This window comes from Parambassis ranga, chromosome 21 (genome assembly GCF_900634625.1).
Source record: "Parambassis ranga chromosome 21, fParRan2.1, whole genome shotgun sequence".
Lineage (NCBI taxonomy): Eukaryota > Metazoa > Chordata > Actinopteri > Ambassidae > Parambassis > Parambassis ranga.
In genome coordinates this window covers 16,140,759-16,166,659 of record NC_041041.1, presented here as the reverse complement: position 1 = coordinate 16,166,659, position 25,901 = coordinate 16,140,759, and the positions used below count along the sequence as shown (strand labels likewise).

At 39.6% G+C, this 25,901-nt stretch overlaps 1 protein-coding gene across 5 annotated transcripts; it reads right to left on the bottom strand.

Annotated features, from left to right (window-relative positions):
* Window positions 1-624: 624 nt before the first annotated feature.
* mlphb (melanophilin b) lies at window positions 625-24,039 on the bottom strand. 5 transcript variants are annotated; one of them, XM_028392925.1, is made up of 16 exons: window positions 23,898-24,039; window positions 21,788-21,955; window positions 16,276-16,497; window positions 15,216-15,355; window positions 13,388-13,429; window positions 11,643-11,698; window positions 9,719-9,811; window positions 9,184-9,235; window positions 8,704-8,933; window positions 6,789-6,872; window positions 4,681-4,980; window positions 3,709-3,858; window positions 3,535-3,603; window positions 3,338-3,386; window positions 2,777-2,871; window positions 625-1,223 (listed from the first exon to the last, which is right to left on the bottom strand). In XM_028392925.1, the coding sequence occupies exons 2-16, from the start codon at window positions 21,913-21,915 to the stop codon at window positions 1,197-1,199; spliced, it is 1,737 nt and encodes a 578-aa protein (XP_028248726.1). In that variant the 5' UTR covers window positions 21,916-21,955; window positions 23,898-24,039; the 3' UTR covers window positions 625-1,196. The 5 variants fall into 5 exon arrangements, with proteins under 5 accessions (XP_028248726.1, XP_028248727.1, XP_028248729.1 ...); XM_028392926.1 differs by having other exon boundaries at window positions 11,643-11,695; XM_028392928.1 differs by lacking the exon at window positions 2,777-2,871.
* Between the last annotated feature and the right edge of the window lie 1,862 nt (window positions 24,040-25,901).

Sequence of the window (25,901 nt, the reverse complement as noted above, 5' to 3'; positions counted from 1 at the left end):
TAATATTCTCATACTGACAGAACCAATTATCAGAAATCAATACACCAGGGAGGATGATCACAGAACACTGAACAGCAAATTCTTTGGTATATGAGGGTAAATGTAACTTGCATGTTAATGGCTGCACGTCATATTTTTTTATAGTATGAGGGATGATGGATGAGTTCACAGCCTAGAGCAGAAGGCAGCAGTTCTTCTTAGGCCCCGTTCACACTGGAGAAAGTTAATCCAGCTAGAGTAGGATTGTATCTGGATAGCCTGTTTTCAAATCTGGCTATCACATACGCATGTCCGCACTCAATCTTAATCTGGCTTGTTTGCGGTCCTCCAAACCACTAGGTGGCACCTCGTAGTATACAGAGTCCGTTCAGGCGGTGGTAGGACCGCGTGTGCGCATGCGACGTTCCTTCGTTTTTTTTCGGTTTAAAAAGCAGTTTATTCCTTTGTAGCCCTGTGGAAAATAACTTCGGGGCAAAGCTGTTGTAGTTCAACAGTTGTTTACATACGGCTTTTGTGCGGACCCGGACACTGTCCCTGTGAACCGGAAGTATCACGTCGCTAGCCGGATTTGTTGCGTTCAGACCTGAGCCACATTTGAGCCAATCCGGCTAGATCCACCTTCGAGAGGTGGATTGAAATCAAGCTGGATATAGCCGGATTTGCAGTTTTCACACTCAGAAACTGGATATATCCAGATACGGCCCGAATCCCGCTCTAGCCGGATTCCCCAGTGTGAATGGGGTATTATATGCAGTTCAGCTTTTTGAGTCATTGTGCAGAATGTTTGAAGGAAATAATAATTGTGGACTTTAGTTAGTCTTCTGAGAGACTCATGATTCAGTATAACCATGTTTATGTTTCAGGTTTATCCTGAGACATTTTTTCGAAAATCTAAAACTGTAAATGATATATAGATTTACCAATTAAAGAGGCAATCACAGTGATGACGCATCCTCAGATGAAGAACAGAAGGAAGAGAAATCTGACAGCTCCTACCTGGAGAACTTAACCACCACCCCTCATATGATGCAGGTCTAGCATGGTTAGTAAAACATTATAGTATGGAAACAATGTCTTTGTCAATCCCAGCTATATCAAAAAGCACTTCCACATCTCTTGACAGTCTGTGCAGTTTAAAATTCCAGCTAATAAACTATTGAATGTGGTCAGCGGTCACATAATACTCAGCCTCCTCCTTATGAGCCCTGAGTCATTACTGGTTTCTGCAAGAAAAAACAGGGACAGACCGGCAGGTTATTCACTTAATAAAAAGGATGATCATGTTTTGATTAGAATAATGTATTCATGAGACAAAAGATCAGATGAATCAACAGGTCTACATCATGTGACATTATTACTTCATTGGCTTGTTAAAGGTGAACACTGAGCAAATATTAATCATCAGAGGAGAGTGAAGGTATTGTTGTTGATTGCACTGTACTAAGTTAGTATGTCACTATATCTTGTTTACATGAATTTACAGTATTCTCAGAAAGAAGGTCTTTGGGTTCATTCAAAGCACTGCTCAATATTTTCAGCGCTTCTATGAAAGCAACATTACAATTTATATGGATACTCAGATAATGATGTACTGTAGTCCTTTACTCTCCTTTTAAGAACTGGCAGAATTGCAAATGACAATTTGAGTCAAAGATCATATGAAGGATTTGACTAAAACATAAGGATTGGAATAACCACAAAGCCTGATTGGAGCCGGACCACCATTAGAAAAAGAAGTTTGATCAAAAATTAAAGAGTGCATTTTTAACATCACTTGGATAAGGACAGAACTATGATGGCTGGGAGAACTCAGCACACTGCAGCTTCAGAAAGCAAAAGCAGCAAATATAATGCACTACTGATACAGAAAGGTTTCCAGGAACCATAAAGCTGACAGATCAGGCTGGAAGTGTTTTGGAAATCACATTTATTTTGAAATCCTGATCAGTTTATTCATCAACCTTTTCTGTATTATTAGTGTATCTCAGCTACGATTCCTGCAAACATTTCAGTTTAGATGTTCTGCTCATGTTCACTGTTCCAGATTGATGAAGAAGTTTTCACTTGCTTTAGTTTTGTCTATTTACATGCACTTTGTGAAAGATGCAGTGTGGAGAACTCTCTCTGCCACCATAAAAGACTAGTTGTTGGCATTTTGGGAAATTCACAGATTCACTTTGTTGCTCAAAGTTAGACTGATTCCACTCTCAGGTTTGTATGAAGCCTTAGCTGGTTTACCAAACTCAGCACACAAAGACCACTTAATAATTACTCATGTTGGGTGAGTACTACTAAATCACGTTTTCTCTTCGTTTTCTTCTTATAGTACGTATTGGCTGCTGTTACCTCCTAATACACAGTGAGTGACAGATGGTTTTCCCAATCACCTATCACGTAACCTTTTGAAAGCCAAACCATCTGGTTGGGCGGAAAGATGGGCAGTAGTCATTTGTATTTTACATTTAACATGTACTATATTCATAAAACCACAGATGTGTAAACACAAGTCGTTTCAATGGCCTGGAAAAACCATCTCCATCTTACATGACTCACCTTTATGCCTACTGGCAGCTGGAAGAGGGCCCCTAAGTGTTATAATTATACCACTATTAGGCACTGTTAGCCACTTGGCTGTAGCTCCCTACATACTGTAATACACAAACACATGAAAGTGGAATCAATCTACTCATCAGTGTTTCCCAAAATATACAACTGTGTAATGTTATAAACAGACATTTTGCTTCACCCATCACCATGAGAGGAGAGGGGATCATACCGCACAGTTAGCCTTGGTCTTGGGCTTTACCACTGGGTTTCTCTGTGTCAGGGAGCCCCTGTAGAGGGAGTTCCTCACAAACCTGTCCACCTCGCCTGGAAACATACAGCAACTGCTTTGTACAAGCATATATTCTACTGGCTCTGTGAGTGTTATATACAGTTCTCTGTGGTAGTGGTGGAGTTGGGAGGCAGAGTTGGTGGCTGTGGATGTTTATTTGGACTCACTATTAGATTACTGGACCAGTGGGAGAGTGAATTAGAAACACGCTTAAAATCACTCTCTTAATCCACCATTGAACCCCTGGTCAGCGGGGGCAGGGAACACCAAATTGCTCCACAAAAATAATTTAATATCAAAAATCTATTTATAATCACTAAAACACAGCGTGCCTCCAAGTCGAGAATCTGAGTATTTGAAAAATGAGAGCTGTGATACAACTGTGGTACAGTGTTTACTGCTTCACAAAGTAGATCATCATGTTCTCTGAGTTTAACAAGGTTAAGATGTGTTGCGAGGCCCCCAGAGTTTTCACTCAAGGGCAGCAGTGTCAGATCTTACTTGTGGGAAAGTTGTGGGAAAGTCTTCTTTCTTGGACTGGGATAGCAGACTGCAAGACACCAAAGCAGAGACAAAGAGAAAGATAAAATGTGGGAGAACATATGAGCTATTAGAATGTTTGGCACCTTTATGCTATACAAACATTGATCAGTTGCAGATCTGCTTTGAAATTAGAAATGATCTTATTGGTGCATTACCCTTCTTCTTTTATCCGTATGCATGCCAGCAGCATTTAGAGCAGCGATCCTATCCTCTATGTAAGAAACCTGACAAAGGAAGAAAGGACATGCTGACATACACGTCTACTCATTTTAACTTTGTCTAGAAATGCAATACACCGGATAAGGCAGGCCCAGCGTGGTTTGTCTTACCTCACTCTGGGCGTTCTGGACATTGGCAGCTGCTTTAGCTACCTTGTCCTCCAGCTCAACCAGCAAGGCTGTCGAGCCTTTAAAGCTCGCTTTTGATCCCTCATCCAGGGGGGGCTCTTTTGTATCCAGGATCTCTGACAAATGATTTGACTGCAAGGCAAATGTCACGGTCGCACAGCAGAACAAAAATCACATGTATGGTCTAAAACTGAGCACTACTTTTAAAATATCCATTAGGCTATAAGCTACTGAAGTTAGTGAGCATTTGGAAGAGTAATGTGATTATTTATTTGTTTTTAAGATACTTTACGACCTCTTATGTGAGGTTGTTTTTGACCTGCTTGATGCTCTAGTTTCCACACAGTCTATCCATTTGACTCTGAGGAAGTCCCTTTTTTCTTGTATAACTTGACACTTTGTGCTGACCTGAAGCACAGCCATATTTATAAAAGTTAAAATGGCTGCAGGACAGGTCTGATAAAAAGCAGAACAAAAACTGCAAGGCACTCCATGACAGGTGACCTTTGACCCCTTCATTTACAGACACCGACAACATCAGCTCTACAGGTTTGGTCTTCCTCATATTACAAGCTAGTGTTATATGATATGCTAACATGCAGTTTGAAGAGGCCTGCAATAAAGTAAAAAACATACTTGCTGGAGCACTAAAGAGAAAGCATTGCCAGTGAAAACAGTTCAGGCAACTTTGCTAAGCAGCTATGAAAAAGTTATTTCTTCATTCTCTGTTTCTGAAAATCTGGGAAACATTGCTGCAAAGGAAAAATAAATGCCAGGGCTGACTGTCTGATTTGTGATTACAGTATGTGCTTGAACTGGATTCCAGCAGAGGTGGCATGGAAATTCATGCGCCTGGCTGTTTTTAGTTAAGTACTGACTGTGCAGGCCAGATGTTGGTTCGGTATGTGTCTAAACAGTGTGGTTATAGAATTTAATTTTACATTATAATACTACCTTCTGAGGGTCTGTCTTCTGAAGAGGCTCCTCCTCCAGCCTGGAGACCACGATGCTTGATACTCTGGATGTGGGTCTGGTTGGTAGTCTGGAAGGCTTGAGGTCCCCCTGTGGGCTCCTCCATGCTGGGATCTCTATGGAGGAGTGAGTCCTGTCTGACTCATCTTCATCTTCATCAGTCAAGCTGTGGTCGCTGATGTTGTCCGTCATCTCATGCAGCTTCTGTCTGAGCTGCTGCTCTTCTAAGTCCACTTCCTCCCACTGAGGAAGAGGAGAGGTGCTGTTTGGAGTCAGAGGAGCCTGGATGGACCGAGCAGAGAAAGGTTTATTCTTTAAACTGATGGGAATCATTACAGAAATTTACAGTGTATCACATGAGTGGAAGCAGATGGGTGGTGCCTCAGTCTTTTACCACTCACTGTGTTTTTACTGGTTTTCTTCTGAGTGCTCCACTTTTCCTCTCTCCAAAGACAAACAGATCCCAGTGCTTTGTATCTTTGTATTTCATTTGTATGATTTCCTGTCATGTCTCTTCTGTCTATTATCCATCAAATCTACAGACATAGTTGATAAAGTGGTCTGAATTGTTTACTAAACCTACCCGGAGATTGTCTGATCTTATTATAGCTTAACAACTCAGAAGCTGCACTTTGTAGGAGCACTAGAAAGGAAAAAACTCGGCACAAACACAATTACAGTGTGTTTGTACACCCCCTCCACTCCACTGCCCTCTGACACTGCGGATAAAGGAGGAGGAGTTCTATGTGTGATGATGTTACAGTTTTTTGTGTTTCATGAGCTTATTTGAGGAGAATGTGACCGTTTAAATAAATACATACACAGCCAACACACTTCTGGGTTCATTTATGATGTCATATAGTTCCTGATGGAGTTAAAACTGATCATGGGCTTTAAGTTTATGGAACATGTTCTCTACTAAAGACAGAATCTCTTGGCTCAGACACAGCTGTGTAGTCAGCACTTTTACAAGAGCCAAGTTGAGTAAACTAAAAGAGAGGGACCTTTAATCTTTAAACTAAAAAGGGACTGAAGGAAACTTAACTTTGGTATAATAGCTCTATTAGTGTGGTTTTATTGAACAAGTGCTTGCACGTTACCACACAACAAGTAGAAGAAACAAGAACAATCAGATGGTTCATACAGTACACAGATGTATGAAGCAGGAGAACTACCTTGTTACTATTATGGACATTAACACAGATATATATCCCACGCACACGCTGCTCTGTCCAAACTGCTGGAACATGTTCTATGCAAATTGATTTAAGATGTGCTTTGCCACGTGAGAGGGTTAGGGTGTATCTACTAATTACCAGGCCAGCTTAGGTTAAGGTTCATTGACAGATCGCTGTTTCTTTGGCTTGGCTCAATGTCTGATCATACTCATTTGTATTTAAGAGCTCACATCCAAAATAAAAACAGACACCCAAATCCACCACTGTTGATGAGTGGAAAATGAAACATGAAAAGCTGTGTGCCCCATAAACCAGCTATTTCTGTTTGGAAGAATTTTTTTTTTTCAAAAAAACCTAAAACCTAAAATCATTGTAATATTTGACATAGCAGATGTGTTAGCAAACAGTTGCTGCATTTAGAAACCAAAACAACAATACTAACAGAGTTCATGAAACTTACACCTACTGTTTTAAGTGAATGTTGTTGCTGTTACAGCCAAAACATGGTTGAGACATATACTAGCAGACTCTCCCGCAGGTCTTTCTAGCCACATACTTTTGTGCTATTTCTCTGTATTTGATATCATTATTGGGTTAATTTAATGTTTTGGGATAAATTACTGGGTTGATTTAATGAACTGACGATATTCAATGGATTATTGCCATTTAATGCATGACTTACATTGTTTGATATGAGACAGTACTCTGTAGAAACTCAAGCGCTACATATGTGGAAACATAATGCATGCAGTGCACTACATGTAAGTGGCAGTATCCATTATGAGACACAACTATTATTATTACTAGGGATCCTGGGTATCTGCTAACATATCACCACATGTTTAAACAGGTAGAAGAAGATGATTCGATAATGATTATTTGACCGCTGTAGTGTATGTTCAGTCCACTTACCTCGTTGTATGCTGAGGTGACCTTCTGCTCCAGGCGGTTCAACAGACTCTCAATGGCCACCACACGTTTGTTCAGGTCAGTAAACTGCAGAAAGACAGACAGAAGTCAAATAATGAAGACATTTTGACACCAGTGAAGTTAGTTAATATTTTTTTTTTAAACAGACTGTACAGTACAGCTAATAGTTTACATGATGGTGCTGAAATCGCCAACATATATACTATTAGTCATAAAATTTTAATTGACAACAAAAGCAGTCAAGCAAGCACGGAAACATCTTGATGTTGATGAAACAGGTGGTGTGCTTTCACATGTGTGCATCATACTCTGAGCTCTAATCTACATTCATCTCCTCCACAATTTAGTTTTCACTATAATTAAAAAGTAGAGGTCACAGTGAATTAATAGGCTCTTGTACCTGAGAAAATTCATATTGACATGGGCTTCTGCTTGTTCATTCACTATTTTCCTCACTTTGTCCTCTGTATAGTGAACATGTAAACATACAGTTTGCCTCACACGGGTCCTGTGCCTGTGAAGACTCTCTGCTTGTTGACTCATCTAGATTTCCTGTTCCACAAACACAATCAAACCACTAACGTCACTGAGGTCTATTGCTGGCTTAAATGGCTTCCACACCAACACTGAGCCAACATAGCACAACACTCATATGCAGGATGAGTGACTGTCATGCGAGGAAGCGCTGTCCCTGTAGCCAATGAGAGATGTCACAGCTGTTTTTGATGTTTAACAGGCACATGTCTGGGCTGTATGTTTTCCCCAGTACCTTGTTTGTGCACTGGCGTGTTGCCCAGCTGTGAAACAAATTTGCCACAAGATATCAAAGGTATGAATCAGCACAGCAAGGGGGCCAGGTGGGACTGATAACACAAGGTGTGGATGATCTCCAGACAAAACATAGAATTCAATCACTTCCATTGTTTTCTTATCTTTAACAGCTACAAAGAACACCTTTTGATTTTATGAGTTACAGCACGGTACGAGTACCAGACTGTGTCTGAATCAACTCTATCAAGTGACGCAAATTACACCAAAACCTGGAGGCCAAAAATTAGACGTATTGCATTCTGACAGCGGTACAAAAAGCAACGTCCTCGAAGTAAAAAAAATATCAGTAAACAAAGTCTGTATTTTATCTGCTCTTTATGAACAGGACAGCAACAGTTGCTGTGATCCTTTCCAGGCACTGAGTTGTATGCTAACACATAAATAGACACTGATGTAATGAACTGAATGCAACCCTCCCTCTGATCTAGCAGCTGTCTCCCCTACATCATTCCACGTGTCAGCCTGGTGTGTGTGTGTGTGTGTGTGTGTTAGTATTCCAACATGAGTGCTGCTTCAAAAGTCTTGAATAATAAAATGGAAGTGAGTGAAATCGGCTATTTTCCTTCAGAAATGTAAAAATATTGATAACGAATACATCATACAAAGTATTTACTGAGTGACCCATCTGATAGAATTACATTAATATTGCTCTTAATTAAACAAACAAACAAAAACTGAATTGCAATCTTTGTGCTAGTCCAACAACTCAAATTAACTAACAACAGCATACAAATTGTGCCAAATCTTGAACAATAAACTTTTTTAGAACTTTTTAGAAGCCACTCAACTTGTTTTATATCAATAAAGTTGATTGATATCAGACAGTTTGTTTGTGCAGCTGTGGGACTTGGTTGTGTAAGAGCAAACAATAAATGTAATTCTTAACGTATGTGTTAATAGGTGTGGAATGCAGGAAAAATCTGACAGAAGACAGCCCACAGACATTAAGTGATGTAGGATGTAGGATTTATGCACATCCCAAATCTGCTGCCAAAAGAATGGTACATGCAGTAAGGAGGGTTTCACATGACATTTGAAAAGACTTAATATGAAGCATATTAGAGACCTGTGGTGGATGACTTGCTGAGTTCAGGCTTTCCTGGGAATGGTGGCTGTCAGGGTCCGTGTGAGACTGGTAGAACATGTACTGCTGACAGCGGTCGTGTTCTTCCTCCGAGTCATCTGGGCCGGGCAGATAGCTGCTGCTGCGCCGATGGCCGCTGCCGCATGAGGAGTAGCTGAGCTGCGAGATGGAGTGAGATGGGAGCGTCTGGTTCTCCGAGTACACAAGTTCATCTAAAAACCAAAGGCAGGGCGAATGATTAATACAGTTATATTCTCAATGTCTCTCAACACTAAAGCCTCCTGAATAACATAGCAACACCACAGGTCTGTATTTTTACTGAGCACTCATATTTGTCATTTAGTAGACAGGTATCAGTACTACAATACCAATGAGCCCTAATGATTAATGACGTCAGGGAAAACCAGTCACAGGTATAAACATAATACCACATGTTTAATTAAAAAGCAGTCTACAGTCTACCTTGCTGTGGAGTGATTTCCAGGTCCAGACTTCTGTGTTGCTCCTCCATACTCTGGTGAAAAACAACAGCCATGTCAGGTTCAGCAAGCATTGACTCCCTAACACCTACATCCACAACCAAGACGTCATGGTCACATGAGGCCTGGAAGTGAGGATGGACAGGGTTAAAGACAGTGAACACTGACACAAACTATAACCTACATTTTCAGGCATGGTAGAAACCTGGAGAAGGTACTAGGGTGGAGACAGTAGATTTAATGAAAACATGTTAGAAACATTTGTTTTGATTTAGTAGAAGGCATGCATGTCAACTGGTGATTCTTTAATGGCTGCATGTGCACATGTACAGTTGGATGGACCACAATTTCAGTAAAATTATTTATAGAATAGAATAGAATGGAATACTGTCCAGCCAAATGTCTGGTAAACATAACAAATAGGGACAGACAAATGGACTAAACAGGCAGGTGTGTGTGTGAGGACATGCAAATTAGTCTGGAGAAATGCTGGCTGTGGTTGGTTGTCCAACTTCTACCTGTTTGAACCGTCCTCTTGATTTTCGGGAGTAGTCACAGCCCAGTATTATATCAAAAGGATCTACAGTTAACCGCCTTTTGGTCTTTTTCATCTTTGGAAAGCAAAAAGTGAAGAAAACACCATCACCAGCAGAGATTAGAGAGTGTAAAAAGGAGGTCTTATCAAAAGACAATGTTCTTTCCATATTTACAATCATCAATACACTGACTTACCATCTTTAACCTGCAAACCTCAGCTGGCACAAACAAATTCAATATCATTAAATGTTACTTTGTACAATCGTCAGGCGAATCAGCAGCAAAAGGCAAAGGAATTTAGTAATAGTAATTACTCATGAAAATATTTCCTTTAAAGAGGTTTAGTCAGTTTATCAAATCATCAATGTAGTACTAAACATATTACCCATTTTACATGTCAATATTGAAGAAATAAATTCTTCCTGAAAGTACAAGAAAGCTAAAAACAAACATGGGCATCTCACTGGTCTGCTGTTTAAAATCAACCAATAGTGCTATCCAACAGAAGAACACTGTTTACAATCCTCTTTCCAACACTGTTGTCCCACCACAAATGTTATTACACTTGGTTCAAATAACTCTCCTGTATAGTAGCCACAAGTTTTTCCAGGAATGAGCAAGAAGTAAGCGCAGAGTCCATTATTTGTTTAACCCTCAAGTAAAATGTGATTAATTTTAACAAATTAATTATTTTACTATATTATTTTGATATTGGAACAGGGATAAATATTTAAAAATGTCAGGGCTGTCTCAAATGTAGTTTTAAAAGATGCAAAACATTGGCCTTTTTTTTGCAGCTGTTAGGGACTGCTTTAAACAGATGTTCATGTTCCTGTGTTGACAGAGCCTCCACTCTACCCAAATCTCACTGAGTATGTGAAATGTGAGGACAGTTTTTTCTAACAAGAGCCAGCTGTCAATCAGGTATCAAAACACTACTCAAAGTGAAACAGCAGAGGGCACTCTGTCAAAAAGAAACTGAGGTAAGAAACTGGGATGCAGGAAACACTTTCTTGCAGCCTTTTTTTTAACATCTATCAAAAGTCAAATTGTACAAGATGTAAATAAAGCTTTATTATGTAGTCACACTGAAACAATCAAAAAGCACCCAGAGACCCATTGGAGCCCAGGAGTCCTGTCATTTTTCACAGCAGCCGATGCAATGATTGAAAATAAACAAAGCTTAGCTTCTACATCACACTAACACAGCTTCTACAGTCTACAGGCGATATTGTTGCAGTCCCAACAATAGTAGGCCTGTTTTATGACAAATTCCAGTGGACGTTTTTACAGTCTCAGGACTGAAAGCAGAGGCTCTTTCAACTCCTCTCACTCTCTTTTATGTATGTGATTGTATGACAGCCCGGTATTTACCCACAATACACTGCGGCCAGTGCCTAACCTTAGCTGTCAACAGCTGTCAAGTCATTCTAGTTGCTCACAGGTCCTGGCCTAGATCACTTAGATAACCTGTGCAAGGAACATCTCTTTCTTGTGAGTGGAAGCACCCGTCAAGTGTTACAGACTCCTGTAAGCACTCAAAAAAACATAAGCATGCAAAATGCTGTCTGTTTTGCATATGAGCTTTGATCCATTCTCACTGAAATGTTATAAATCTTATATAAACAGGACACAGATTTAAGTTAAAAAATATTGTGCTGTTTTAGGTATTGTTTGAGAGGGTCCACATGTCAAGGTCTCAGCACAAAAAAGAAAGAAGCTGAGCTTAAAATACTTTGTTGTCTGAACAAACATGAATATCTGCTTCTTGTTTTATGAAGCATGTCACTGGATAGCTTCCTGCTGGCCACTAAAACGTGAGCATGTCCAGCTGCAAGACTCTATTTAATTTGGATAACCATGACTGGGGAATTGATGAAAGTGCACACATGGAAGTAGACCTACCCCTTTGTATTGTTGTGAGTCTGTTGCATCCATACTGTGCTCCTGATATTCATCTGCTGATAAAAAACACACATAACAGCATTAGAAGAGCAAGTTCAGCGAAGGAGGCAAAAGAAGGAACACCATGTGTGTTTGAGTCAGTTATGAGAGTGTTTATGAGTGAGTAGGGGAGAGTGGGAACAGCAAGAGTGGGGGAGAGAAGCAGGAGTTTCAGATCCAGCATCCCCAGATAAAGATAAAGTGACGGCAACAACACCACAGATAGCGTTTGAATTCATTTCATGGGCTTTTGCTACACTACTCACTGTAATAATAAGCAGAAAACCTGTGCAAATCACAAGTACCACTGCAACAACATTTAATAATAAGCAGGATTGAGCTTTTTTTTTAAAGTTTTGACTCTTCTTGGTCTGCTCCTGCACTCCTTAATGCTAATACGAACAGGAGCACAGACTGTGCCAACCTAACCACAAACATTTGGACTGTTCTCCAAACACTGTATGCATGAGGCATTCAAAACTACTGAGTCAAATGTACCACATTAATAGTCTTTTGAGAACATTTGAACATGAAACATGAGACATGAGTCTCAATAATCTAAGCAAACCTATTCATTTTGTCATTTAGACATCTATGTATCAAATTATGACAGAGCGAAACATGGACTGACAAAACAAATCAGTACATTACAGAGTCCCCATACGTCTGTGGGGTTTCTCTGGGTACTTTGGATTCCTCCCATATACCAAAGATGTGCATGTTAGATTAATGTGCTTTTTAAATTTGTCTTAGGTGTGATTATGGCTGCTTGTTTGTCTCTCTGTGTTAACCATGTGATAGGCTAGCGACCCGTCCAGGGTGTACCCCACCTCTCTTCTATTGACAGCTGGGATAGGCTCCAGCCCCCCATTGACCCTGTTAAAAAATAGTAGACATCAGGTGGACACAATAAAGTACTAGGGAGTTAGTAGGAAAAAAGATGGCACCTTAACCATATGAGTGCAGGTCACACATTGTTGAGCGGCAGACTTGCTGTTGGCCGTCCACAACATATGAAGAGCATAAAGCAACAGAACCACAGGGCTCAAATTTTATTGGACTGAGTGGGTCAATTCATAATTTTAAAAAAGTGATCTTTCTGTTTTTGTAAAGTCTTCAGCATCAGTATTTTGGATATAGCTTTATGAGGATGGTCCTTACACAGAACATGGTCACACCCATCAAAGAGTCAACACAATGCATGGTCAGAATTACATATATAAAAAATCAGTAAAGTTCCCCCAATAGCTGCTACAAAATCATTTTTAGGAGGCAGAAGGGAAGCTGGAGACACAGTCAGACTGGATTTTCTGCTTGGAGACATGAGTTTCATTCATCCTTCATATTCATTATATTTTACCAGGTTTAGGCATATGATCCTGTGGTTAGGTTTAGCAATACAATTTACATGGTTAAGTTTAAAAAAAAAGAAGGAATGTTTGAAGTCTCACTTGCATCTCTTACATCTCCTATCAATTCAGCTTCATGTACTGTATGACGCTATCAAGTGACTGGACAGAATGGAGGAGCGGAAGACAAACATGGTGTGAAGGAGAGAGAAGCAGAGACAGAGAAGGACAAATAAAGTCACAGAGAGGTGGGATTAAGAACTGAATCCAGAATTGTATTTACAGGCCACCTACAGACTACCACACCTCCGAGCAATTGTCTGCCAACAATATCAACATCTTGTTCAATGTACTTACTGTGGACCTCAGGCATGCTCTGTGTGTCATATTCACTGGGGTCTGTAAAACAGAAAAGAGCAGAGATGTTTATTTGAATGATTCAACAAATTTGCTTACTGCTGGTAGTTTTTTCCTTTTCACAGAAAAAAACTAATCAAAAAGAGGAAGAAGAAGAAGAAGCAGTAAACTGGGATTGTTAAACTCAATTAAACATCTGCATTTGAGGAAAAGACTCAGAGATATTGTGCAAACTGGATGACACCCTCTGAGCTTTGGGGGCCCAACGGACCACAGCTCAGCAGAATACATACAGTAAAAAGATGGCAAAAGAATGTGTGTGTGTCCGCGGGCAAGAAGTCATGCATGCTGATTTCAATCCAAGTGGTCACATGAATCTCTACAAGTGATGAGTGGTTTGTCATTTTAAACTTAATGTTAACATGCATATTAATGTCTGTGTTCATGGGTACAACTGTATACACTGTTGTGAAGTAGTTCGCTCATAAACATATGACATACATATTGTTCTCCCTCCCTCTTTCTGCGTCTGGACTCTGGATGTTTTTCAAGTGCAGGCACAGAGTGGGAGACATGTGACTGAATGATCACAAGGCCCGCTGGGTTAAATCATCCAACCAACTCTGTATTGCTTCCCAAAGTCCTCTAGGGTGACTCGGCATAAGCAGAACCAGGAGTCCCAGCTGTCTTCTCATAACTCACCATATTCATTGATCTCCTGATGCTATGATCTCACTCTGAGATCTGTTATGTATAATAACGCTTAAGCTGATATAAAGTCTGCTTCAAGGGCATTTATTTTATGTGCTCTGGCTGTGCCCAGAGGATACTGGCAACTTCAAAAGGAGATGAAAGTTTTTGAGGAAGCTGCTAACCTCAATGCATCAGACTTTAAACAAGAGCAACAAACATAAACAGGACTTTTCACTGGTTTACTAAATGCTATGTATCCCCACGAGGCAGCAAGCGCACTGGTCAGTTAAGGACAAAAGGCCCAAGACCCAGGTCTGTGACCGAGCCCGGCACAGCTGTGAAGAGTCAATCCCGGAAAAACAGAAAGATTGAAGAGATTAAATCTGTGACAGATTTGGCAGACCGTTGATGACGGGGTATACTATCTGAAAAGGAGAGCGGAAACTTCGTTCTGGTGAGTCAGAGACACAGAAATGAAGACTCCGAAGACAGATGGGTGACAAATTAAAAGGGCAAGTGGAGTAGTACTGGGCTGCCAGAAGTCTGCAGGCTGCATCATCCTCTCTAAAGATATCTTCAAACTTGTGATGTTAAATCTGATAATGTCTGTGCTACCTGCATGAGCTTAAAGATTCATCTCTTGAACTGTAACAGTTCACACATTAAGACGGTGTTAGCCAAGTGATTCACACGAGTGATATAGATTTTACATGCAGTAACAGTGCAGCATGCAGCTGTTGAATCTCAGTGAAGTCTTTCATTTAGTGGGGATTTCTCTTGGTAAGCTTTAGCAGACTTCCATGACTTCGAATCCGCAAAGGCCGACAGGCAGCATGAACTTTTGACCGGGAACGGATTCTCAGGGCTTATAAAGAAATGATTGTAGCAAATGGAAATTAGTTGCCCTCTTTCATGGTAACCTTGACCTCAAACATACTAGAATGTGTAACCTTTGATATGGACAGTCACACAGATGTTCCAACCTGGCAGCTATCCAGAGTAACCACAGTGCTTTACAGATGTCTATAACTACATACAAATCACCAAGAGTGGTTGAACTCTGTTAAAAGGTCACCATGACATTTTTGATGGAATGGGAAACGCAAAAAGACTAATTACAAGTTTGTCTACTCACCTCCAGGGTCACTCTGAGAGCAGCTGTGTTGTGTGCTCAACCTCTTGAAGAGCGATCGCATCACTTTGGCACTGCCGAAACGCTTGAAACGGGCACGGACGTTCTCATGGTACCACTCCAATGTGCCAATCCTAAGGACCCTGTTAGAGGAAATGGAAGAAAAAAAAATGAGAAAAAGAATGAAGAATTCAAACACGGACCAGGTTCATTACATTAAATACACGTGTCGGTTCAAGCATAATATGCATAGTTTGATATTTTCCAGACACAGGCTGAGTTCCGGTCAAAGAACTTTGACGGAATGCAGCTTCATCTGAGCAAACAATAGTATAATGGTTACATGTGGAGCTGAGGGAGCTGGATGTAATAAATTTTCTGAGCTTGAGACATACAAGAGATTTTAGCTGTCCGTGTTAAAGTAACAGTTGTCAAGGAAGCTTAAACATAGCACCGAGCATTTAACCTCTCACATTGTGTAGGTTGCTTTGGTCAAGATAATTAGCAAAACGAATGAGATACATATTTCACACATGTATGGGTAACAGGCAAGGACCTCTTCTGAAGGAATAAATTAGTTATCTGTAATAGGTAATATTTGCTGTCTTTTTGGTATTTGGTGTATTTCAGCCTCATACATATTCAAACCGAAGCTGAGCTGCCAAGGCTTACAAGAACGTTTGTTCACTAGCTCCCAAAAATACTGGAAAACTTTCCCACTTAAAAACACATTCCAGAGTGTGATACTCAAGTCTGACTTCTTGACTTCTGCCTTAAATTCAACTGAAAAAACCTGCACATCACATCAACAATAGCTGCAAGTCAATCATTTATTTTATTAATATTTATTTTTTATTTTTTTTTAACTGAGGCATAGATTTAAGTGACTTTGAGGAATTTGCGGCTGTACTTCCCCTATAGAATATAATATGCATTTAAAACTCAGCACAAAAAACAACTGTGTCTGTGTTGTCCACAAGGATGTTATCCATCACTCATTTGTGCATAATGAACTTGTGACAAGGACCCGAATCCTAGGAAGAGGTTAACACTTGAATCCTACCTGGCCATGCGACAGGGATCGCACACCCAACCCTGCTCCTTCTTGTTGTAGCGACTGCAGGACTTGCAGATGTAGAGCTGGCAGTCCAGGCACTGACGCTTGCTGTTCATCAGGAACTTGAAGGGCTCGAGACAACGAATACAGTGAGACTCTGTCAGGCTGGTCTGGTTGCCCAACAGCTCCCTCTTAGTGTCTTCCCTCTCAATCTTGGTCTTTAGGTCCCTGGCAAAAATAAAGAACATAATAATATGGAAGTTTACAGGCACACATATGTCCAGGCCTGTACAAGATTCATTTCACATTGAATCGTCATTCTCTCCAGAGAGTCTCAATAAATCTACTGTATGTTTTTAGCCTGAGGTCAGAAACAATCCAGGTATATTGTTTTCATACATTTGTGAGGAGACCATATGGTTACAATTAGAAAAACATTAGAGACAAAACCCAGCTGTTCCATGCAGCAAAAGAAATTACTGAACTTCCTAATGGACAAATGACATTTCACTCTAAGGCCCCAGAGAGTAGCACAGAAATGGCTTTTATTGTATTTAGACTTTAGGTAGTTGCGCTTTGCTGTTTGATAGCACGTGCCTATATATGTAAAAGCTGGTAGAGATGGCCTGTTACGTTTGTGACTGGATCACTGTCATAAATGGATCTTTACCCTGAAAGCCTTAGATTTACTGGAAGTTTCTCAAAGTCAAGGAAGAGTTGGCTAGGCTGCATTTCTGGGCTGTGATGTCCTAAAATAATTTTGGAGGACTGTTGTGACTTCCTTGGAATCCTCCCAAAGAATGAGGCCTTCCTTTAGAGAGGTTTTAAGACTGCTTATGAGGCAACATCTACATAGATGGTGTAATGAGGTCAGGTTGGGACTTACACATGCACAATTTTAAAACTGTCCCAGTATAAGTCCTCCACACACTATGAAAGAGACTTGCTTGGTATTCGAGGGACCAGTGTGTGTTTTTTTTTCAACTTTAACTTTACAAAAGGGTTCTAGTGATGACACTTGCGTGCCTTCTACCTCCCAACCCTCTGTGCGCAAAAAAAGGACATAAGGCTGCAAGATGGGACATTTTCAATGACGGATACATACATGCTATGAAGAACTTTGATTGGCATTTCAAGGATTAGGTAGCTTCCTTGACTGTGAGAGACAGCAATGTCTCCCCTGGACTCAAGCACTAAACTAAGCAAACCCTTTCCCAACCCTCATGTCGAAATGAAGCTAAAACACATTTTCCAAACATGCTAAACTAATAGCCACTAAAGTGTTTCAAAATTATTACTCACTGTGTTTTTACAGCTAACAAAATAAACCTTATACCACTACATTATACAGAGGTTCTATGAGTCAAAATGTTGGCTGATAAAATATGCGTGAAGATAGTTGTCAGCAGATGGATGGCAACACATGGCATTCATTTTGGCAGCCAAGTATAAATATTATGTCAATCTTGTTACAGTACATGGAAAAGACAGAAAATACTGCCATGCATCCGCAGGAAAAATTTTGTACAATGGATTAATCTACTACTTAACAAAGGTATGCATACATTTGTACATACATTTAGCTGGCATCGTAGTTTCTACCTTTATTCATCGAGTAATGATTCACCCTGAAAAACTGAGGCCATCAAACCTAAATAAATTTAATTTAATTTAAAATGTAATGTAAATGTAAAAAATGTAAAATTTTAACACTGTCTGCACCTAATAATTATAAATTTACACTGCAATAAATGCAGTAACACCATCAGCCAACCTGTTCACATATATTTCTTCTATTGTGTGTCTTGGCAGCTGCTCAAATCGTGTGCTGTGAATGACTTCACTGCTTTGAAGCTAGACAATTTTCTTCCGCACATTTAAAGCAAGCTTGGGCTGATTGTTGGGAAAGGAGCAGCCTCACTCAGCACTGCGAGATGCTGACAGTAGTGTGGAGGAAAAATTCAGATAACAAGTCCCAAATGTCACACAGCGTGGGTGGAGTTTGGCAAACACCCGGCACGGACAAGAAGATACTGATTGTTTATTAAAGCTTTTCTTTCTGAGGCCATGCTTTTTAAATTATAGCCTAGATCATTGGGATAAATGGGATACTTTGTACTTATCCCATAACCTTTTGCAGATACAGCTGCTGGCCATTAGCAGAGTGATTCAAAAGTAATATCTGTAAAATCCACCCTCCTCTGAAACATCAAATCCCTCAAAGCTGGTACACAAGATGCTCCTCAATGATCTTGATGACATATGTGTGCTGAAGGCAACATCTAGGCTTTCCAAGCACCGACACAAGGCTGGCAAACACAAGTGCAACAGATGACCAAGACCATGAGTCCAAGGAGTAGCTTTCCATCCACCGATGAAGGTAATAGCTACAGAAAGTTTTCAACGCTGGCTTGTTGAGGATTTGTGTTACAATATTGCCATCAATTAATAAAGACGATATAGCCAATGTGAATGCATGTGATTGGCTAGACCATGGCTATCCCTCACTATCTTAGGTTTGTTTCCTTTATCTTATGCACAGTCTTTATGTGACTGTAGTTTAGTCCAGGAAAGATAGCGGGTTTATTGAGTTAAGTGAGATTTTATTCATTTAATTAAAACTTTACCAAAAAAGATCAAAAGGTGACCTGAAAGCGACTAAAACACCCAGGAGAAAGAGTACATGGCCTTATCCTATGACACTCAGCATAACACAAACCACCTAGAACTGGAAATATTTATCTTGCCCATTTAAAACATTGAAAAAAAGTTATGTGCAACTTTTTTTACGTTCTGCAAGCATCTCCAAACTGATATAGTTGAATCTGAAAATGTAAGAGACTAATAAGAAGATGTAAGACACTAACTAATGAGGTACTTAAACTGTGGTTATTTTCCTCTTAACGTTGTTCCTTTTCTAGATTGAAAAGACTTTTACTAAGAAACTCACTTCAAAATGTCCCCAAAAGCTTTCCCTGCACTGTATTTGATTAAAAGCAGGTACTGAGGAGTTTTTGCTTAACTGGCAAAGCCCAGGAATTTGAGTGCAGCAGCCAGACATTCATTTTGTAACTATGGTCCTCATAGCTGTCTGTGTCTGAGTGTTCCCCTACATGGTGATCTTCTCTCCATGTCAAACGCTCTGTAATATAACTTGCTCTTTCAGGCACTCTGACCTGTGCTTCAGCAGGTTGCTTGTCTCTCCTTTCTCCCTGCAAATTCAAGTATTTGTCAAGTTACAATAAACTACTTTTAGGCAAGGTGCAGACAGTTTCACTTACTGTGTTGCACATATGCAGGTATATAGGTGTCTTATATGCTTATTAATGCCAAAGGTAGCATCAGTTTTCAATGTGACAGATGGTCAGATACACTTAATTTGTGGCAGGAACTGATGCTATAAGACCATCACAGGTCAGATGTGCCATCCTGTGATCCCTTGTTAATATATAGTTTTAGCTGCTTTAATGCTACATTGGTGCAATTGTCTCTTATAATAGTGACAATAGTAAGCAGCAACAAAAAAACCTTTGACATTAATGGATTACAGATTTCACAGTATTGCAAAACTACTGATATGTATTTATATGAAATCATAAATGAATCATTGAATATTTAACAAACACTACTAAACATAACTATAAACAAGATAAAAACATAAATAAATGAGAATTATAAGGTAAAAAATTAATGTAAATATTGTAGAATTAAAAACACATTATTATACCAAATATACCAAAACCTCTATACTAAGAAATAAAACCTAGTTTACCTAGTTACCTAGTTTACCTCTCTTGGTAAACTAGGTAAAGCAAAACAAAGTCTAAATCACTGCTAAAATATTTCATTCTCTGACCCAGCACATGTGGTTTTACAAGATTTAGGCTTGGACAGTTTTATTATGTAAACCACATCAAGATCTGTATCTATTTTTAGATGGCCTTGGATCAAAACAACGGCCTGTGCAATAGACAACAGCTCATCTGAATGGAAAACAAATAGTTGAAGAACCTTGGCGGGGAACGCAACATAAATGGGTGAAATTGAAAAAGGACAGTGTTGTCCTGACGTGTGACTCTGTGCCATCCAACTCAATCTATTTTTGTAAATGCAGACTGGGGACAACAAGGGTCTAGTGGTAATATACTGTAAGTAAATCATGGTAAAAAGGACTCTTTCATCTTGCATATGTAAACAAGTAAAGGCATTGCTTAACAGAGAACAGATCATTCTGTGTTGTCTGGCTGTGTGTCCGAATTTTAAATAATTAATAAGACAAGTAAGCTAAGAAGCCAGTGGATGAAGCTTTTTATATTGAGGCAGACCGTAAAGTTGTCCTTAGATGCCTTGCTCATTCACACAGCTTTTTCTTCTTCAGGCCTTGTAAGGTGAAAGTTGAGGTGAGCCATGCTGAGAATTGTATGATGACAGAAAATATTACACAGAATAGAATATGTCAGTCCAAGATGGAGCTTGTGAGCACTCACACAGCCTTCTGAAGAGATCTGATAAGACTTCATAAGGGAAAACATCTGTGTTATTGGATTCTGTGTAGGTGTTTAAGGTTAAAACCGAGTAAGACTAAGCAAAACCAGGCCATGTGGCTGTGTGTCTATATGTTAGGTTAACATGCTTAAATGTTATGTTAACATTTAATGTTAATTTAATTTAATGTTAATGTTATGTTAACAGGCTTCCTGAAGATGAGGTGGGCGTGTGTGATAAAGCAGGTGTATTTCTATTTGTGCTCTGCAGCAGTCATCCTCACACAAGTGGAAATTCCCGCTAAATCTCTTCTTCCGCCTCCTGATATCTAAACCATTCATTGGTCACTGTTGCCAAGGAGACATGTGAGCAGTAGCTCAGTGAATTAGGGGCTGGGGAGAACTGGTTTTCCCTCACAGTGTGTCATTTCTGCTCAATTTACATCAAACAAATTGGATGATCATCTGTCTCTGTTAATAAAGAGACAGATTAGCTGGCATCACAGGATCTGAAGGCAGAACATGTAATTCTATCTTACACTGAAAGTCAGTGTCACTGTCTGGATAAAAAGTGTGTATATACAACAGTTTGCAATGGCAGTGCAAGAGCTTTATGGACTTAACTGCCCCAATTGAGCAGCTAAAATGTGGATAAAAGAGTGACTGACCACTCTAATGGTTGTGCTAATTATTAAGTAAACAGACAGTAAAGTGTGTGTCTGGTCTTCCTGTATTTTCTAGCTGGTGAGCTGGGACAGAACAGCAAACCATCCAATTCTCTGGAGACCGACCTGCTGACATAGTGTCATCTGTTGAACCACAATGTGTTGTGCATTGCAGCCATGATATTTTGTGGTCACATTCTTTTTAAATCAGCCTTTTAAAAATTGGTTGTAGAGATTTCAGACAATTTTTATTTTCAAAAAGTTCCACCATACCAAAATTCTCCATCTCTGAGCACAGGAAAAACAGAATATTTGGTTTTGGGCTGAACTGTCCCTTTCACAATACTTCATTTGATCTTTTTAACTCACCCAAGTCTATCTTCCTCTTTCTTCCGCAGGTCAAAATCTCTCTGGATTACTTCCCAAACATGCTTGGCCTCCTCATCCGTCAGCTTGGAAAGATCCAGCTTCGTGGCTGCAGTGGTACCAGGCATCATTGTGGATGTGATGTTTGAATCCAGCTGACTCTACAGTAGGCTGACATGAAAAAAAATGCATAAATGCTCAGCTTTCAGAGAGATGTAAGAGGGGGTTTACATGTAAAACACTACAAACTGAGAAATAGGTCACTCACAGTCTTAAGCAATTAGCTCTGCATGATCTGTAGCAAAGTTATGGTCACACCACAGGTTCATGCACCATTACAGGGTTGGAAATACTACAGGTTTCCTGAATTAAGTCTGCACATGAGCATCCCTGTAAGTCAAATGTACCCATGGAAGCGCAGGGAATGAATTTTGTACATAATTTGTGAGCTGCAATGTCAGTGATCTCAGTTTTACCAACCACACAAGGCCATTCTGACATGACCTGTGGTTTAAAATCATTATTGTGGTTTTACTGCAATAAAGGAGTGGCTGAGCCACATGATAAGATCTTAAAATGCCCAACACTGTTTTGGTTTAATTTCACGGTTCTGTCAGAATAAAACACCAGGTCACATCGAAGCGACATGAACATGTTTCATCAACACTCTTCCACATTGAAGAGATCTGAATCTAGCAGGACACCCGTGAAATATGGGAGAACAGGAGATCCGCAGCATAAATGTGCAAACACATGATTCCATGCATGTGACGTCACGACATTTGGAAGTAACTGCAAATACATACACTGACTAAAGCTACAGTAGTTTAGCAGCATTGTATTGCAACGCGGCCCAAAAATATTCATACACACATCTGAAAAAATGAAGAGTTGTTGTATGACTGCAGTTAAAAGAAATCAAGAAATCAGAGGTATCATTTTACAGAGAAAATCTAAAGCTAACGAGAGAAAAAGATCATGGATTGATGCTGAATCAGCAGCCGAACCTGAAGGGACCTGACGGTCTTCAGCTACAGACTGAACTCCACTGACTACGCTAAGCTAAGCTAATGGTAGTGATGCTAGATGACTGATGCTAAGAAAGGCTAACAAAGTGTCCATCAGTTTAGTTCTCTGCTGTTTTGTCCAACAGCTTACAACATTTTATTAAAGGTCAAAGACTTTTGTCTAAATTAGGGTTTTAAAACCTGTATACCACATGCATCTGCCCTGTGCTCTGGGAAGGTTTGGCTCAAGCATCACATCTTAATCAAGTCTCTGTTTAATGGAGCCTGGCCAAATATTTCACATGGTGCACTTTCATAATGCATTGGTTTCGGAGGATGAGGTCACTCTGCCCAAGCTGACTGACCCACACACACACACACACACACCAACCGCAACCATTACCACTGCAGACTCACACAATCAGGGAGGAGTAAAAGAATGTTCAGGATCATCACATAATAGTCTTGTTTTCCACAAGCTGTATAAAAAGAGCTCTAATCTAATTTCTGCTTCTGCAAGTGGCCACTACCGGTAGAAACAAGCAGTCAATCTGAAGTAAAGTAAAATGTAAGCTAGATGAAGCATTGCTCATGACTTTCCCAGTGTTCCTTAAACTTTGATGGGCAAGGAGTAAACACAGGTGTATTTGCTTAGTGGGTGTAAGCAACCAGCTTTAAGGAAACATTAACAAAGCAAGAAAGTCTTTAAAGTATTCCTTTGTGCTTTCCTCTAGCCAATACTATTTTAATTATATAGCCCATGGTATTTAAAAAATGAAAAAATTGATACACACACACACTCAGTGGGCACACATTTGCAGGAATGCTTGTGTTTGCAAAGGGAGGTTTGACTTGATAACAGGTGTGGACATTTACTAATGCATAAACAGTTCAGATAAAGCACAAATAAATCCACTTTTTCTTGCCTTTAACATGAAGTATTAAACGTGCAAAAACGAAAGCTAGACGCTATCTGCGTCCAAAAAACTTTTAAAAGTATGTTCAGTAACAAGCTGGAAACCTAGTTAAGTTTGGGTCGTTAAAATGAAAAGAAGCAACAACACAATGAAAGTACAGCAACACCTCTGAAACAAACATTGACTTACCTTGTTGTTGTCTGAGCAGCCTGCAGGCAGTATTCCCTCTTAAAGCAGACCAGACTGACTGCAGGGCAAACTAAGTAGCAGACAGCAATGCTAATCACATGTCTAGTTAACCAGGAGGAAGAAAGGGCAGGAAGACAGCCTCCTCTCCGCCTTCCTTCACTTCACTTCACTTCAAAGAGTCAAGGTTTGGACATTATACACTCTGTGATTTACATGCAGTGTCCAATCAATAGTAAAATCATCATTTGTGTGAAAGCAATTATTTAATCTCACAAGCAGTGCAGTGATCATGAGGTTAAATAGGGGCCAGTTAGGCTTAAGTCTCCAGTCATGTGTTATGGCACCAATGTTTGGAGGGAGAGTGTTGATGCATGAAATATTACCTGGTGCCTCTTTATTGATATCCAACTAGCTGCTCTTGAGGGTTTTTTTTATTTTGAGGTATTTTTAAAAAAATCCTCCACCCTTGTTAAGAGTTATATTAGCACATAGGGTGGGTCAGCTTACTTTCTGAGAGGGATCGGGTTCCACAAAGAAAGCCAAACAATTACACTTGGAATTACAAATACAGTTGCTAAGCGTTTTGTGTCGAGTCCATTACAATGACTTTAATGTAATGTGAAAGCAGAGTTGGATAGAGTAAGATCGGTCATCACACAGGAAGCTCTTAATCAAATGCGACAGAAATGCATGCTCAGAAGCTGATTAGAAGAAATCTGGCTGAATGTGAAAACTGGAATGAGAGGGCTTTTCTTAGTTAATTTATTTATCTCAGTCGCCTCTCATAAACATAAGGATTTGCTCTCCCAGGCCTGTTCTCTCTGTGGAGAGTATGTTTTCCAAAAGACTTGATTTGAGACATGTGACTGGTCTAGCAATCCAATTTTCTTGTTTGCTCAACCAGCAGGCCCTGTCATCCTTCTGTGGATTAAACAAACTGAGATATGCCTTTAAGAGTTTATATATACATATACTTCACATTATTTATTTGATTTCATACAGACACAATAAAGTCGGAAGTACACTTGTATTCAGCAACCTTTTGTTTAACTTTAAATCTAACTATCTAATTTAGAACTTCTAATTTGTGCAAATGTTTATTCATAGCAGTCTAAGAGAACGTACCATTCAGTTAAATGTGTATTGCATACCTTAAAGACAACCTTTCAGGTATTTGAACACCAGTAGCACTATGGAGCAAGATACTGACATGACAGTGCTTTTTACATACACATTGACAGACACATTGACATTGACAGTGCCTGTAGGTAATATGATATAAATTATGGATGTAGGTGTGGTAAAGTGCAAAGAAGCATAGCAATGTCAACAGGATAAAGGGAGTGACTATGGTAAACAGACTTTGTTAAGCTGCATCCAATGTTAATATAAGTTTGTTATAATATGGAGAATATACAATTAAACACACAAATATATACATACTAAGATTTATTATACATACGTTTTTGGGAGCACTTTATTTTCATCTAGCAATCATTTTGCACTTAACCGTCACTTGGTCACACCAGCCTTATCTGAATTTCACCCTGCCTACAACACTAACACTAAGAATTAACAGAAGATAATAAACCAATGAAGCCAATGAACCATAGAAGGTGTAAGGCACTTTTATTTCAATATCACAGCACATCTGAACAACTTCTTTTACACTTCTCAGTCACATTATAAGTATACAATGAGAACCTCCTTAGTAAACTGTGACTCATCCGTTTCAACCATATATTCATCGGCTGCTTTTTTGCTGTTAGGTTAAAAAAATACGTACTCAAACATATAGCAGTAGATGTATTTAGTCATTCATATAGACACAGTCTGAATAGCACTGAGTGCTGAGTGAATTGCCTAAATAGCAGAACGCCCCAGGCAACAATAGGAACCTCAGAGACTTTGACTTTGATGAGGGAACAAAGGTTTGGCTTCAGCACAGTCAGCTCCTACAGTTATCTTCCTGTGTATGTTAGCATTAAATTCTGCCTATCTTGG